The sequence below is a fragment of the Mustelus asterias genome, chromosome 2, assembly GCF_964213995.1.
Source record: "Mustelus asterias chromosome 2, sMusAst1.hap1.1, whole genome shotgun sequence".
NCBI classification, from domain to species: Eukaryota; Metazoa; Chordata; class Chondrichthyes; order Carcharhiniformes; family Triakidae; genus Mustelus; species Mustelus asterias.
The window spans coordinates 1,785,758-1,800,996 of record NC_135802.1 but is presented as its reverse complement, the minus strand read 5'-3'; the positions used below and the strand labels follow the sequence as shown (position 1 = coordinate 1,800,996).

At 48.1% G+C, this 15,239-nt stretch overlaps 1 protein-coding gene across 2 annotated transcripts in view; it reads right to left on the bottom strand.

The window, feature by feature from the left end:
- Window positions 1-15,239, bottom strand: part of LOC144504518 (uncharacterized) — a 152,700-nt gene that overhangs the window by 58,538 nt on the left and 78,923 nt on the right. For both annotated transcript variants that reach the window (XM_078229917.1, XM_078229927.1), the window contains exons 6-7: window positions 9,912-10,016; window positions 2,442-2,620 (exon numbers count right to left, since the gene is read on the bottom strand). In XM_078229917.1, coding sequence (XP_078086043.1) covers window positions 2,442-2,620; window positions 9,912-10,016 — 284 coding nt within the window. The remainder of the gene's footprint in view (window positions 1-2,441; window positions 2,621-9,911; window positions 10,017-15,239) is intronic.

Genomic DNA, 15,239 nt, shown 5'->3' with positions numbered 1-15,239 from the left:
AGGACAGCAACAACTTGGTGCAATGGGGAGATATGTGGTCGATGCAATGTAATGGAGAGGAGTGTGAACTGGTACGTTTTGGAAGAAGGTAGTGGTATTGTCACTGCCCTAGTAATTCAGAGACCCAGGTAAAGCTCTGGGGACCCGGCTTCGAATCCCACCATTGAATTCAATAAAAGTCTGGAATTAAAATTCTAATAATGGCCATGAAAACATTGTCGATTGTTATGAAAACCTGTCTGGTTCAGTAATACCCTTTCGGGAAGGAAATAACAAAGAACAAAGAAAATTACAGCACAGGAACAGGCCCTTCGGCCCTCCAAGCCCGCACCGACCATGCTGCCCGACTGAACTAAAATCCCCTACTCTTCTGGGGACCATATCCCTCTATTCCCATCCTATTCATGTATTTGTCCAGATACCTCTTATCTGCTGTCTTTACCCAGTCTGGCTCCAGGAAAACATCCTGAAGCACTTAGAACCATAGAACCATAGAAAATTACAGCTCAGAAACAGGCCTTTTGGCCCTTCTTGTCTGTGCCGAACAATTTTATGCCTAGGTAGCACAGTGGTTAGCACTGCTGCTTCACAGCTCCAGGGTCCTGGGTTCGATTCCCGGCTCGGGTCACTGTCTGTGTGGAGTTTGCACATTCTCCTCGTGTCTGCGTGGGTTTCCTCCGGGTGCTCCGGTTTCCTCCCACAGTCCAAAGATGTGCGGGTTAGATTGATTGGCCAGGTTAAAAATTGTCCCTGAGATGCATAGTTAGAGGGATTAGCGGTTAAAATATGTGGGGGTAGGGCCTGGGTGGGATTGTGGTCGGTGCAGACTCGATGGGCCGAATGGCCTCCTTCTGCACTGTAGGGTTTCTACGTTTCTACGTTTAGTCCCACTGACCTGCACTTGGACCATATCCCTCCACACCCCTCTCATCCATGAACCCGTCCAAGTTTTTCTTAAATGTTAAAAGTGACCCCGCATTTACCACCTTATCCGGCAGCTCATTCCACACTCCCACCACTCTCTGCGTGAAGAAGCCCCCCCTAATATTCCCTTTAAACTTTTCTCCTTTCATCCTTAACCCATGCCCTCTGGTTTTGTTCTCCCCTAGCCTCAGCGGAAAAAGCCTGCTTGCATTCACTCTATCTATACCCATCAAAATCTTATACACCTCTATCAAATCTCCCCTCAATCTTCTACGCTCCAGGGAATAAAGTCCCAACCTATTCAATCTCTCTCTGTAACTCAGCTTCTCAAGTCCCGGCAACATCCTTGTGAACCTTCTCTGCACTCTTTCAATCTTATTTACATCCTTCCTATAGCTAGGTGACCAAAACTGTACACAATACTCCAAATTCAGCCTCACTAATGCCTTATATAACCTTACCATAACACTCCAACTTTTATACTCGATACTCCGATTTATAAAGGCCAATGTACCAAAGGCACTCTTTATGACCCTATCCACCTGTGACGTCACTTTTAGGGAATCCTGCGGCACACCACTAGTCACAGGCCTCCACTCAGAGAAGCAATCCTCCACAACCACTCTCTGGCTTCTTCCATTGAGCCAGTGTCTAATCCAATTTACTACCTCCCCATGTATACCTAGCGACTGAACCTTCCTCACTAACCTCCCATGAGGGACCTTGTCAAAGGCCTTGCTGAAATCCAGGTAGACAACATCCACTGCCTTCCCTTCATCCACTTTCCTGGTAACCTCTTTGAAAAACTCTAATAGATTGGTCAAACATGACCTACCCCGCACAAAGCCATGTTGACTCTCCCTAATAAGTCCCTGTCTATCCAAATATTTGTAGATCCTATCCCTTATCACACCTTCCAATAACTTGCCCACCACCGACGTCAAACTTACTGGCCGATAATTTCCCGGATTTCTTTTGGAACCTTTTTTAAACAACGGAACAACATGAGCCACCCTCCAATCATCCGGCACCTCCCCCGTGAATACTGACATTTTAAATATGTCTGCCAGGGCCCCTGCAAGTTCCCAGGAGAAGCTGTGCTGGGGATTCATTTCAATATTTGCAGGGAGTTCAGTGAATGTGGAGAGACTGGGACTGTTCTCCTCGGAGCAGAGGCGATTTCATCAGTGCTCAGAATCATGAGTGTTTTTTGATCGAGTAAATCAAGAGAAAATGTTCTCAGTGCAGGAGGGACAGAGGGACAGAGATTGAAGGTGATTAATAGAAGAATCAGAGAAGGAGATGTGGAAACATACTTTACACAGCGAGTTGTGATCTGGAAGGTGCTGCCTGAACAGGGAGTGGAAGCAGATTCAATAGAAACTTTCAAAGGGAACTGGATAAGTACATGAAGAGCTGATATTTACAGGGCTACAGAAGTAGAGCAGGGAGTTATTAGGAGAGCGCTTTCAAAGATGTACAATGGGCCGCTGGGCCACTTTCATTGCCACACTCACATTTCCATATAGAGGGTGGCCACATCACGAAGGTGTTTCAATTCAGAGAGAGTGTTCTGGAGCTCCCTTGGGGAGTTTCTCATCCAGCCAGTCACACTGAAGCAATCCAATGTCTCTGCTGCCTCTTGATGAACATTCTCAACTTTCGACATCTGCTCCTGGAGCCCAGAGAGTGCTGCCTTCCACAGGGAATAGACAAGGTCACAAATATTGGAGAGGAATACAAACAGTGTCATTAGATAGAGAATTAAACTGCCTATGTCCCTTCAAACACTCCCAGAGCAGCTACAACATCAGCGTGTGGCCGGAATTCTCCCATCCCACCTGCCACTGGAATTTTAGTGGGCGGGTTGCGGAGAACGTGAAACCCCATTGATGGTCGGGTGGGAATTTCCACTTTTAGACCAGCGCGGCCGGAGAATTCCGTCCTGTACGATCAAATAGGAGGGAGGAAGGAACTGGAGTTGGGGCCAGGGTCAGGTCAGCCATGATAGAAACTGGGAACAGCAGCAGGACATTCTGCCTTTCCAGAGTCTGCTCCACGTTCGATATGATCACAGCTGATCCTCAATCTTAATGTCATATTCCTGCTTTCTCCCACACCCTTGCTGCCACTAAAATGTCCGTTTCAAGTCCATATGACTCTTCCATAGAACAGTTCTGCAGAAGTGTCAAACAGGCACAACGCGTTAAATCTGTTTCACTGACGGTGTTGCCAGACCTGCTGGCCATCTCCAGTATTTTATGTTATAAGTTCAGATTTCCAGAATCCACAGTATTTTGTTTTATGATCTTACTGAATGCTGGAGCAAGCTCGATGGGCCAAGTGGCCTTCTTCCTCTCTGCACTGTCCCCAACAAACACTTCCAGGACAGGTACAGCACGGGGTTAGATGCAGAGTAAAGCTCCCTCTACACTGTCCCCATCAAACACTCCCAGGACAGGTGCAGCACGGGGTTAGATACAGAGTAAAGCTCCCTCTACACTGTCCCCATCAAACACTCCCAGGACAGGTACAGCACAGGGTTAGATGCAGAGTAAAGCTCCCTCTACACTGTCCCCATCAAACACTCCCAGGACAGGTACAGCACGGGGTTAGATACAGAGTAAAGCTCCCTCTGCACTGTCCCCCATCAAACACTCCCAGGACAGGTACAGCACAGGGTTAGATGCAGAGTAAAGCTCCCTCTACACTGTCCCCATCAAACACTCCCAGGACAGGTACAGCACGGAGTTAGATACAGAGTAAAGCTCCCTCTACACTGTCCCCATCAAACACTCCCAGGACAGGTACAGCACGGGGTTAGATACAGAGTAAAACTCCCTCTACACTGTCCCCATCAAACACTCCCAGGACAGGTACAGCACGGGGTTAGATACAGAGTAAAGCTCACTCTGCACTGTCCCCATCAAACACTCCCAGGACAGGTACAGCACGGAGTTAGATACAGAGTAAAGCTCCCTCTACACTGTCCCCATCAAACACTTTTGCTACCAAATAAACCTGTTGGCCTTTAACCTGGTGTTGTTAAACTTCTTACTGTGTTTACCCCAGTCCAACGCCGGCATCTCCAAATCATGCCCATCAAACACACCCAGGACAGGTGCAGCACGGGGTTAGAACATAGAACATAGAACATTACAGCGCAGTACAGGCCCTTCGGCCCTCGATGTTGCGCCGACCAGTGGTACCAATCTAAAGCCCCTCTAATCTACACTATTCCAATATCATCCATATGTTTATCCAATAACCACTTGAATGCTCTCAACGTTGACGAGTCCACCACTGCTGCAGGCAGGGCATTCCACGCCCTTACTGTTCTCTGAGTAAAGAACCTACCTCTAACATCTGTCCTATGTCTCTCACCCCTCAATTTAAAGCTATGTCCCCTCGTGCTAGCCAACACCATCCGAGGAAAAAGGCTCTCACTATCCACCCTATCTAATCCTCTGATCATCTTGTATGCCTCTATTAAGTCACCTCTTAACCTTCTTCTCTCGAACGAAAACAACCTCAAGCCCCTCAGCCTTTCCTCATATGATTTTCCCACCATACCAGGCAACATCCTGGTAAATCTCCTCTGCACCCTTTCCAGCACTTCCACATCTTTCCTATAATACGGTGACCAGAACTGTACGCAATACTCCAAATGCGGCCGCACCAGAGTTTTGTACAGTTGCAGCATGACCTCCTGGCTCCGAAACTCAATCCCTCTACCAATAAAAGCTAACACACCGTACGCCTTCTTAACAACCCTATCAACCTGGGTGCCAACTTTCAGGGATCTATGCACACGGACACCCAGATCCCTCTGTTCATCCACACTACCAAGGCACAACATCGTGGGCCGAAGGGCCTGTTCTGTGCTGTACTGTTCTATGTACTGTTCTATGTTCTATCTTACCATTAGCCCAGTACTCTGTATTCCTGTTACTCCTTCCAAAGTGAATCACCTCACACTTTTCCGCATTAAACTTCATTTGCCACCTCTCAGCCCAGCTCTGCAGCTTATCTATGTCCCTCTGTAACCTGCCACTTCCCTCCGCACTGTCTACAACTCCACCGACTTTAGTGTCATCCGCAAATTTACTAATCCATCCTTCCACGCCCTCATCCAAGTCATTAATAAAAATGACAAACAGCAGTGGCCCCAAAACAGATCCTTGCGGTACACCACTAGTAACAGAACTCCAGGATGAATATTTCCCATCAACCACCACCCTTTGTTTTCTTACAGCTATCCAATTCCTGATCCAAACCGCTAAATCACCCTCAATCTCATGTGTCCATGTTTTCTGCAAAAGCTTACCATGGGGAACCTTATCAAACGCTTTGCTGAAATCCATATACACCACATCAAACGCTTTACCCTCATCCACCTCTTTGGTCACCTTCTCAAAGAACTCAAGAAGGTTTGTGAGGCACGACCTACCCTTCACAAAACCGTGCTGACTATCCCTAATCAAATTATTCCTTTCTGGATGATTATAAATCCTGTCTCTTATAATCCTTTCCAATACTTTGCCCACAACAGAAGTTAGGCTCACCGGTCTATAATTACCAGGGTTGTCCCTACTCCCCTTCTTGAACAAGGGGACAACAGTTGCTGTCCTCCAGTCTTCTGGCACTGTTCCTGTAGACAATGACGACACAAAGATCAAAGCCAAAGGTTCTGCAATCTCCTCTCGAGCCTCCCAGAGAATCCTAGGATAAATCCCATCTGGCCCAGGGGACTTATCTATTTTTACCCTTTCCTGAATTGCTAACACCTCCTCCTTATCAACATCAATCCCATCCAGTCCAACAGCCTGCATCTCAGTACTCCCCTCGACAACACTGTCCCTCTCCAGTGTGAATACCGATGAAGAATATTCATTTAGTGCCTCTCCTATCTCTTCAGACTCCACGCACAACTTCCCACTCCTGTCCTTGACTGGCCCTAATCTTACCCGAGTCATTCTTTTACTCCTGACATACCTATAGAAAGCTTTAGGGTTTTCCTTGATCCTACCTGCCAACGTCTTCTCATGTCCCCTCCTGGCTCTTCTTAACTCTTTCTTTAGGTCCTTCCTGGCTAACTTGTAACTCTCAAGAACCCTAACTGAGCCTTCACGTCTCATCTTAACATAAGTCTCCTTCTTCCTCTTCACAAGAGATTCAACCTCCTTAGTAAACCACGGGTCCCTCACACGTCTGCTTCCTCCCTGCCTGACAGGTACATATTTATCAAGGACGCGTAGTAGCTGTTCCTTGAACAAGTTCCACATTACAATTGTGCCCATCCCCTGCAGTTTCCTTCCCCAACCTATGCCACCTAAATCTCGCCTAATCGCATCATAATTTCCTTTCCCCCAGCTATAACTCTTGCCCTTTGGTATATACCTATCCTTTTCCATTGCTAAAGTAAATGTAATCAAATTGTGGTCACTGTCACCAAAGTGCTCACCTACCTCCAAATCTAACACCTGGCCTGGTTCATTACCCAGTACCAAATCCAATGTGGCCTCGCCTCTTGTTGGTCTATCTACATACTGCGTCAGGAAGCCTTCCTGCACACACTGGACAAAAACCGACCCCTCTAAAGTACTCGAACTATAGCTTTTCCAGTCAATATTTGTACAGTTAAAGTCCCCCAGTACAACTACCCTGTTACTTTCGCTCCTATCCAGAATCATCTTTGCAATCTTTTCCTCTACATCTCTGGAACTTTTCGGAGGTCTATAAAAAACTCCCAACAGGGTGACCTCTCCTTTCCTGTTTCTAACTTCAGCCCAACTACCTCAGTAGACGAGTCCTCATCAAATGTCCTTTCTGCCACCGTAATATTGTCCTTGACTAACAATGCCACACCTCCCCCTCTTTTACCACCTTCCCTGCACTTACTGAAACATCTAAACCCCGGAACCTGCAACAACCATTCCTGTCCCTGCTCTGTCCATGTCTCCGAGATGGCCACAACATCGAAATCCCAGGTACCAACCCATGCTGCAAGTTCACCCACCTTATTCCAGATGCTCCTGGCGTTGAAGTATCCACACTTCAAACTACCTTCCTGCCTGCCAGTACACTCCTGCGACCCTGAAACCTCATCCATGACCTCACTACTCTCAACCTCCTGTACACTGGATCTACAATTCAGGTACCCACCCCCCTGCTGAATTAGTTTAAACCCTCCCGAAGAGCATTAGCAAATTTCCCCCCCAAGATATTGGTACCCCTCTGGTTCAAGTGCAGACCATCCTGTTTGTAGAGGTCCCACCTACCCCAGAAAGAGCCCCAATTGTCCAGGTATCTGAAACCCTCCCTCCTGCACCATCCCTGTAACCACGTGTTCAACTGCTCTCTCTCCCTATTCCTCTCCTCACCATCAGTGTGGAGTTTGCACATTCTCCTCGTGTCTGCGTGGGTTTCCTCCGGGTGCTCTGGTTTCCTCCCACAGTCCAAAGATGTGCGGGTTAGGTTGATTGGCCAAGTTAAAAATTGCCCCTTAGGGTCCTGAGAGGTGTAGGTTAGAGGGATTAGCAGGTAAATATGGGGGTAGGGCCTGGGTGGGATTGTGGTCGGTGCAGACTCGATGGGCCGAATGGCCTCCTTCTGCACTGTCGGGTTTCTATGATTCTATGATCACGTGGCACGGGTAACAAACCAGAGATAACAACTTTGTTTGTTCTCGCTCTAAGCTTCCACCCTAACTCCCTGAATTTCTGCCTTACATCCCCATCCCCTTTCCTCCCTATGTCTTGAGTGCCGATGTGAACCACAACTTGGGGCTGGTCCCCCTCCCCCTTAAGGATTTCGAAAACACGATCCGAGACATCGTGGACTCTGGCTCCTGGGAGGCAACACACCGACCGCGAGTCTCTCTCGTTCCCGCAGAATCTCCTCTCCGTCCCTTTAACTATGGAGTCCCCAATGACTAATCCTCTATTCCTCTCCCCCCTTCCCTTCTGAGCCACAAGGACAGACTCTGAGCCAGTGACCTGTACACCATGGCTTACCCCTGCTAAGTACCCCCCCCCCCCCCAACAGCATCCAAAAGTGTACTATCCCCAATTTCTACTACATTTGTTTGTTTCTCCCCCCACTTGAACAGCTCCCTGTACCTTGGTGCTGTGGTCAGTTTGTTCATCCTCCCTTTCCCTCCCCTTCTGAGCTGCTGGGCCGGACTCTGCCCCGGAGGCACGGTCACTGTTGCTTCCCCCAGGTAGGCTGCTCCCCCCAACAGCACTCAAACAGGAGTACTTATTGTTAAGGGGCACAGCCACCGGGGTACTCTCTAGTACCCGACCTTTCCCCTTCCTAACCGTGACCCACTTGTCTGTCTCTCGTGGCCCCGGTGTGACCACCTGCCTGTAACTCCTATCTATCACCTCCTCATTCTCCCTGACCAGACGAAGGTCATCGAGCTGCAGCTCCAGTTCCCCAACACGGTCCCTTAAGAGCTGCAGTTCGACGCACCTGGCGCAGATATGGACGTCCGGGAGGCTAGCTGACTCCAGGACCTCCCACATCAGACACTGAGAACAACAAACTGGCCTCACACTCATAATTCCCCCTTTCTTCCAATGACACAGAAAAAAAACTGTCTAAACCTACCCCACCTCTGCCTGTTTACGCCGAAGCCCGATGAGCCAAAGCCCGTCAGCTCTCACTCTGCTCCCCGCTCCCGACGCTGCCCGCACAAAGGTGCGGCCTGCTTTTAAACCCTCCAAAAACCTTCCCAGGCTTTTCCTGGGCCTACTTCCTGTTTTGCAAAAAAACCCTCCGATTTTTAACACAAATTTAACTGAAAAATAAATAAATAAATCACATGCAGGAACACACTCCCTTACTCTCAGCCTGCTCCTGTGGAACAATGAGCAGGTTAGATACAGAGTAACGCTCCCTCTACACTGTCCCCATCAAACACTCCCAGGACAGGTATAGCACGGGGTTAGATACAGAGTAAAGCTCCCTCTACACTGTCCCCATCAAACACTCCCAGGACAGGTACAGCACAGGGTTAGATACAGAGTAAAGCTCACTGTACACTGTCCCCATCAAACATTCCCAGGACAGGTACAGCACAGGGTTAGATACAGAGTAAAGCTCCCTCTACACTGTCCCCATCAAACACTCCCAGGACAGGTACAGCACAGGGTTAGATACAGAGTAAAGCTCACTGTACACTGTCCCCTATCAAACACTCCCAGGACAGGGACAGCATGGGGTTAGATACAGAGTAAATCTCCCTCTACACTGTCCCCTATCAAACGCTCCCAGGAAGGGTACAGCGAGGGGTTAGATACAGAGTAAAGCTCCCTCTACACTGTCCCCCATCAAACACTCCCAGGACAGGTACAGCGAGGGGTTAGATACAGAGTAAAGCTCCTTCTACACTGTACCCATCAAACACTCCCAGGACATGTACAGCACGGGGTTCGATACAGAGTAAAGCTCCCTCAACACTGTACCCTATCAAACACTCTCAGGACAGGTACAGTGCGGGGTTAGATACAGAGTAAAGCTCCCTCTACACTGTCCCCATCAAACACTCCCAGGACAGGTACAGCCTGGGGTTAGATACAGAGTAAAGCTCCCTCTACACTGTCCCCATCAAACACTCCCAGGACAGGTACAGCACGGGGTTAGATACAGAGTAAAGCTCCCTCTACACTGTCCCCATCAAACACTCCCAGGACAGGTGCAGCACGGGGTTAGATACAGAGTAAAGCTCCCTCTACACTGTCCCCATCAAACACTCCCAGGACAGGTACAGCACGGGGTTAGATACAGATTAAAGCTCCCTCTACACTGTCCCCATCAAACACTCCCAGGACAGGTACAGCACGGGGTTAGATACAGATTAAAGCTCCCTCTACACTGTCCCCATCAAACACTCCCAGGACAGGTACAGCATGGGGTTAGATACAGATTAAAGCTCCCTCTGCACTGAAGTCCAGTTCCTGTTTTTAAAGCATTTGACTTACGGAGAGTCTGGTCCTGTTGCCATTCTCACTGTTTGGGTGGAACTCCTCGAGCCAGGACTGAACAGATTCCATTCTTTGCTTGTGTTTTTTAATTTCCTTGTGAATCTGGATATAGAAGTCAGTGAGAGGAAAGGATCATTTAGAATGCAGTGCTTACATCAGGACGGTATCAGTTTGTTTGTGGTGGTCCTTCCTCTCCAAGCACCCTGAGAATGTTGTCACCTCTGTTCTAAAGTGGAGGTTGATTCCCCCTCTGAGAACTCACACCAAAACACCCAAAGTGGAGAATCTCACCCTCTAATCTGTAACAAGAGTGTGTGATATGATATAATTGGGATCATGGAGACATGGCTGCAGGGTGACCAGGGGTGGGAATTGAATGTCCCAGGGTATTCAATATTTAGGAAGGACAGGGATAAAGGAAAAGGTGTTGGAGTGGCACTGCTGGTTAAAGAGGAAATTAACACAATAGTGAGAAAGGATATTAGCTCTGACAATGTGGAGTCTGTATGGGCAGAGTTGAGAACATAGAACATAGAAAGCCACAGCACAAACAGGCCCTTCGGCCCACAAGTTGCGCCGATCACATCCCCACCTCTAGGCCTATCTATAGCCCTCAATCCCATTAAATCCCATGTACTCATCCAGAAGTCTCTTAAAAGACCCCAACGAGTTTGCCTCCACCACCACCGACGTCAGCCGATTCCACTCACCCACCACCCTCTGAGTGAAAAACTTACCCCTGACATCTCCTCTGTACCTACCCCCCAGCACCTTAAACCTGTGTCCTCTCGTAGCAACCATTTCAGCCCTTGGAAATAGCCTCTGAGAGTCTACCCTATCCAGACCTCTCAACATCTTGTAAACCTCTATCAGGTCACCTCTCATCCTTCGTCTCTCCAGGGAGAAGAGACCAAGCTCCCTCAACCTATCCTCATAAGGCATGCCCCCCAATCCAGGCAACATCCTTGTAAATCTCCTCTGCACCCTTTCAATGGCTTCAACATCTTTCCTGTAATGAGGTGACCAGAACTGCGCGCAGTACTCCAAGTGGGGTCTAACCAGGGTCCTATAAAGCTGCAGCATTATCTCCCGACTCCTAAACTCAATCCCTCGATTAATGAAGGCCAGTACGCCGTACGCCTTCTTGACCGCATCCTCCACCTGCGAGGCCGATTTAAGAGTCCTATGGACCCGGACCCCAAGGTCCTTCTGATCCTCTACACTGCTAAGAATGGTACCCTTCATATTATACTGCTGCTTCATCCCATTGGATCTGCCAAAATGGATCACCACACACTTATCCGGGTTGAAGTCCATCTGCCACTTCTCCGCCCAGTCTTGCATTCTATCTATGTCTCGCTGCAACTTCTGACATCCCTCCAAACTATCCACAACACCACCTACCTTGGTGTCGTCAGCAAACTTACCAACCCATCCCTCCACTTCCTCATCCAGGTCATTTATGAAAATGACAAACAGCAAGGGTCCCAGAACAGATCCCTGGGGCACTCCACTGGTCACTGACCTCCATGCAGAGAAAGACCCCTCCACAGCCACTCTCTGCCTTCTGCAGGCAAGCCAGTTCTGGATCCACAAGGCAACAGCCCCTTGGATCCCATGCCCTCTCACTTTCTCAAGAAGTCTTGCATGGGGGACCTTATCGAACGCCTTGCTGAAGTCCATATAGACCACATCCACCGCTCTTCCTTCGTCAATGTGTTTGGTCACATTTTCAAAGAACTCAACCAGGCTCGTAAGGCACGACCTGCCCTTGACAAAGCCGTGCTGACTACTTTTGATCATACTAAACTTCTCTAGATGATCATAAATCCTGTCTCTCAGGATCCTCTCCATCAACTTACCAACCACTGAGGTTAGACTCACCGGTCGGTAATTTCCCGGGCTGTCCCTGTTCCCTTTCTTGAATATAGGGACCACATCTGCAATCCTCCAATCCTCCGGAACCTCTCCCGTCCATTTTGCCAAGGGGCAAAAAACATTCGTGGGTGTCATATACAGACCCCCAAACTGCAGTGGCGATGTTGGGAATGGCATTAAACACAAAATTAGAGATGCATGTGATAAGGGAATATCGGTGATCATGGGTGATTTTAATCTGCACATAGACTGGGCAACTCAAATTAGCCACAATGCCGTAGAGGAGGAATTCCTGGAGTGTTTACGGGATGGTTTTCTTGACCAATCTGTGGAGGAACCAACCAGAGAGCAGGCCATCTTAGACTGGGTACTGTGTAATGAGAAGGGAATCATTGCCAATCTCGCTGTACGAGACCCCTTGGGGATGAGCGACCAGAACATGATAGAATTTTTTATCAAGATGGAGAGTGAAGTAGTTGATTCGGAGACCAGGGTGCTGAATCTTAATGAAGGAAACTATGAGGATATGAGGCGTCAGTTGTCCTTGATAGATTGGGGAGAGTTACTGAAAGGGATGACAGTGGATAGACACTGGCAAACACGCAAGGAACACATGGGGGAACTGCAGCAACTGTTTATTCCTGTCTGGCACAAAAACGAAATGGGTAAGAGGGCCAATCCATGGCTTACAAAGGAAATTAGAGAGAGAATCCGATCTAAGGCAGAAGCATACAGATTGGCCAAGAAAAATAATAGGTCTGAGGATTGGGAGCAGTCTAGAATTCAGCAAAGAAGGACCAAGGGATTGATTAAGAAGGGGAAAATACAGTACGAAAGTAAGCTTGCAGGGAACATAAAGACTGACACTCAGAGTTTCTATAGAAACGTGAAGAGAAAGAGGTTGGTGAAGACAAATATAGGTCCTCTACAGACAGAAACGGGGGAATGTATAATAGGGGACAAAGAAATGGCCGAGCAACTGAATACATACTTTGGTTCTGTCTTCACAAAAGAGGAAACAAATCAGATACCAGAAATGTTGGAGAATGCAAGATTTAGTGAGAGGGAAGAACTGAGAGAGATCAATATTAATAGAGAAATGATGCTGGGAAAGTTGATGGGATTGAAGGTGGATAAATCCCCAGGGCCTGATAATCTACATCCCAGAGTACTTAAGAAAGTGGCTCCAGAAATAGTGGATGCATTGGTGGTCATCTTCCAGGATTCTATAGGTTCTGGAACAGTCCCTGCAGATTGGAGGGTAGCGAATGTCACTCCAATATCCAAAAAGGGTGGTAGAGAGAAAACAGGGAATTATAGACCAGTAAGCTTAACATCGGTAGTGGGGAAAATGATCAAATCCATTATCAAGGACTTTATAGCGGAGCATTTAGAAAGCAGTGGCAGGATCAGACAGAATCAGCATGGATTTATGAAGGGGAAATCAGGCTTGACAAATCTGTTGGAATTCTTTGAAGATGTAACTAGTAGAGTTGACAAAGGGGAGCCAGTCGATGTGGTATATTTGAACTTTCAGAAAGCTTTTGACAACGTTCCGGACAAGAGATTATCGTGCAAGATTATAGCGCATGGGGATTGGGGGAAGTGGAAGTGGAAGTTTAAGGTACTGATGGATAAAGATAAGTGTAGTCCTCAAGTTAAGGTGCTAAATTGGGGGAAGGCTAATTACAACAATATTAGGCAGGAACTGAAGAACGTAGATTGGGGGCAGATGTTTGAGGGCAAATCAACATCTGGCATGTGGGAGGGATTCAAGACCGACACATTCCTGTAAGGATAAAGGATAAGTATGGCAAGTTTTGGGAACCTTGGATAATGACAGATATTGTGAGCCGAGTCAAAGGGAAAAAGGAAGCATTTGTCAAAGCTAGGAGGCTGGGAACACACGAAGCAAGTGTGGAATACAAGGAAAGTAGAAAGAATACTGAGAGAGGCAAGGGAGGAAATTGCTGGGGCCTTGAGAGAAATCTTTGTATCCTCACTGGCTACAGGGAGGGTCCCAGAGGATTGGAGAATAGCCAATGTTGTTCCTTTGTTTAAGAAGGGTAGCAAGAATAATCCAGGTAATTACAGGCCGGTGAGCCTTACATCAGTGGGAGGGAAATTATTGGAGAGGATTCTTTGAGACAGGATTTATTCCCACTTGGAAATAAGTGGACGTATTAGTGAGAGGCAACATGGTTTTGTGAAGGGGAGGTCGTGTCTCACGAACTTGATTGAGTTTTTCGAGGAAGTGACGAAGATGATTGATGAGGGTAGGGCAGTGGATGTTGTCAACATGGACTTCAGTAAGGCCTTTGACAAGGTCCCTCATGGCAGACTGGTGGCGTGACAAGTGGCGTTCAATGTTCCACCGGAGCAAAGTAGAGAGGGAGCGATTCGTACCAGGAGTGGCTGAGGGTAAGAATGATTTTTTTTACCTTACTTTTTAGTGGTGTTTTTTTTGCAGTTAAACAGGAAACCGGAATTGGCCGCAGGGAGGCCTGGGAAGGTTTTTTTTGCCCAATAAATTTGAACGAGGGGGTAACCAGAGACTCTTCACGTGTTGAGACCCCACCCTCCCCCCTCCTCTAACCTAAAAAAAAAAGACTCTACACGTGTAGAGTCCCCCACCCTCCCCCTCCTCTAACCTAAAAAAAAAAGACTCTACACGTGTAGAGTCCCCCACCCTCCCCCCTCCTCTAACCTAAAAAAAAAAGACTCTACACGTGTAGAGTCCCCCACCCTCCCCCTCCTCTAACCTAAAAAAAAAGACTTGGAGTGAGAGCAGGCCAGCTTTTATTCTCTCCCTCTTTTGTTTCTCAGTAAGGGAAGTAGCAGGGATGTCAGTGCAGGCAGTGCAATGTTCCTCCTGTGGGATGTTTGAGGTGAGGGACACCAGTGTCCCGGCTCAGTACACCTGCAGGAAGTGCACCCAATTCCAGCTCCTTGAAGACCGTGTTAGGGATCTGGAGCTGGATCTGGATGAACTCAGGATCATTCGGGCCGCAGAGGCAGCTATAGATAGAAGCTACAGGGAGGTAGCTACTCCTAGAAATGATGATACGTGGGTGATGGCTCGAAGTGGGAAGAAGCAGTCAGAGCAGCGATCCCCTGGATCACCTGTTCCTCTGTATAACAAGTATTCCGTTTTGGATACTGTTGGGGGGGGGGGGGGACTTAACAGGGGGAAGCCATGGGGTACAGGTCTCTGGCACAGAGTCTGTCCTTGTTGCTGAGAAGGGAAGGGGGGAGCGGAGTAGAGCATTAGTCATTGGGGACTCCATAGTTAGGGGGACAGATAGGAGATTCTGTGGGAACGAGAGGGACTCACGATTGGTGTGTTGCCTCCCAGGTGCCAGGGTCCATGATGTCTCGGATCGTGTTTTCGGGATCCTTAAGGGGGAGAGGGACCAGCCCCAAGTTATGGTTCACATAGGCACCCAA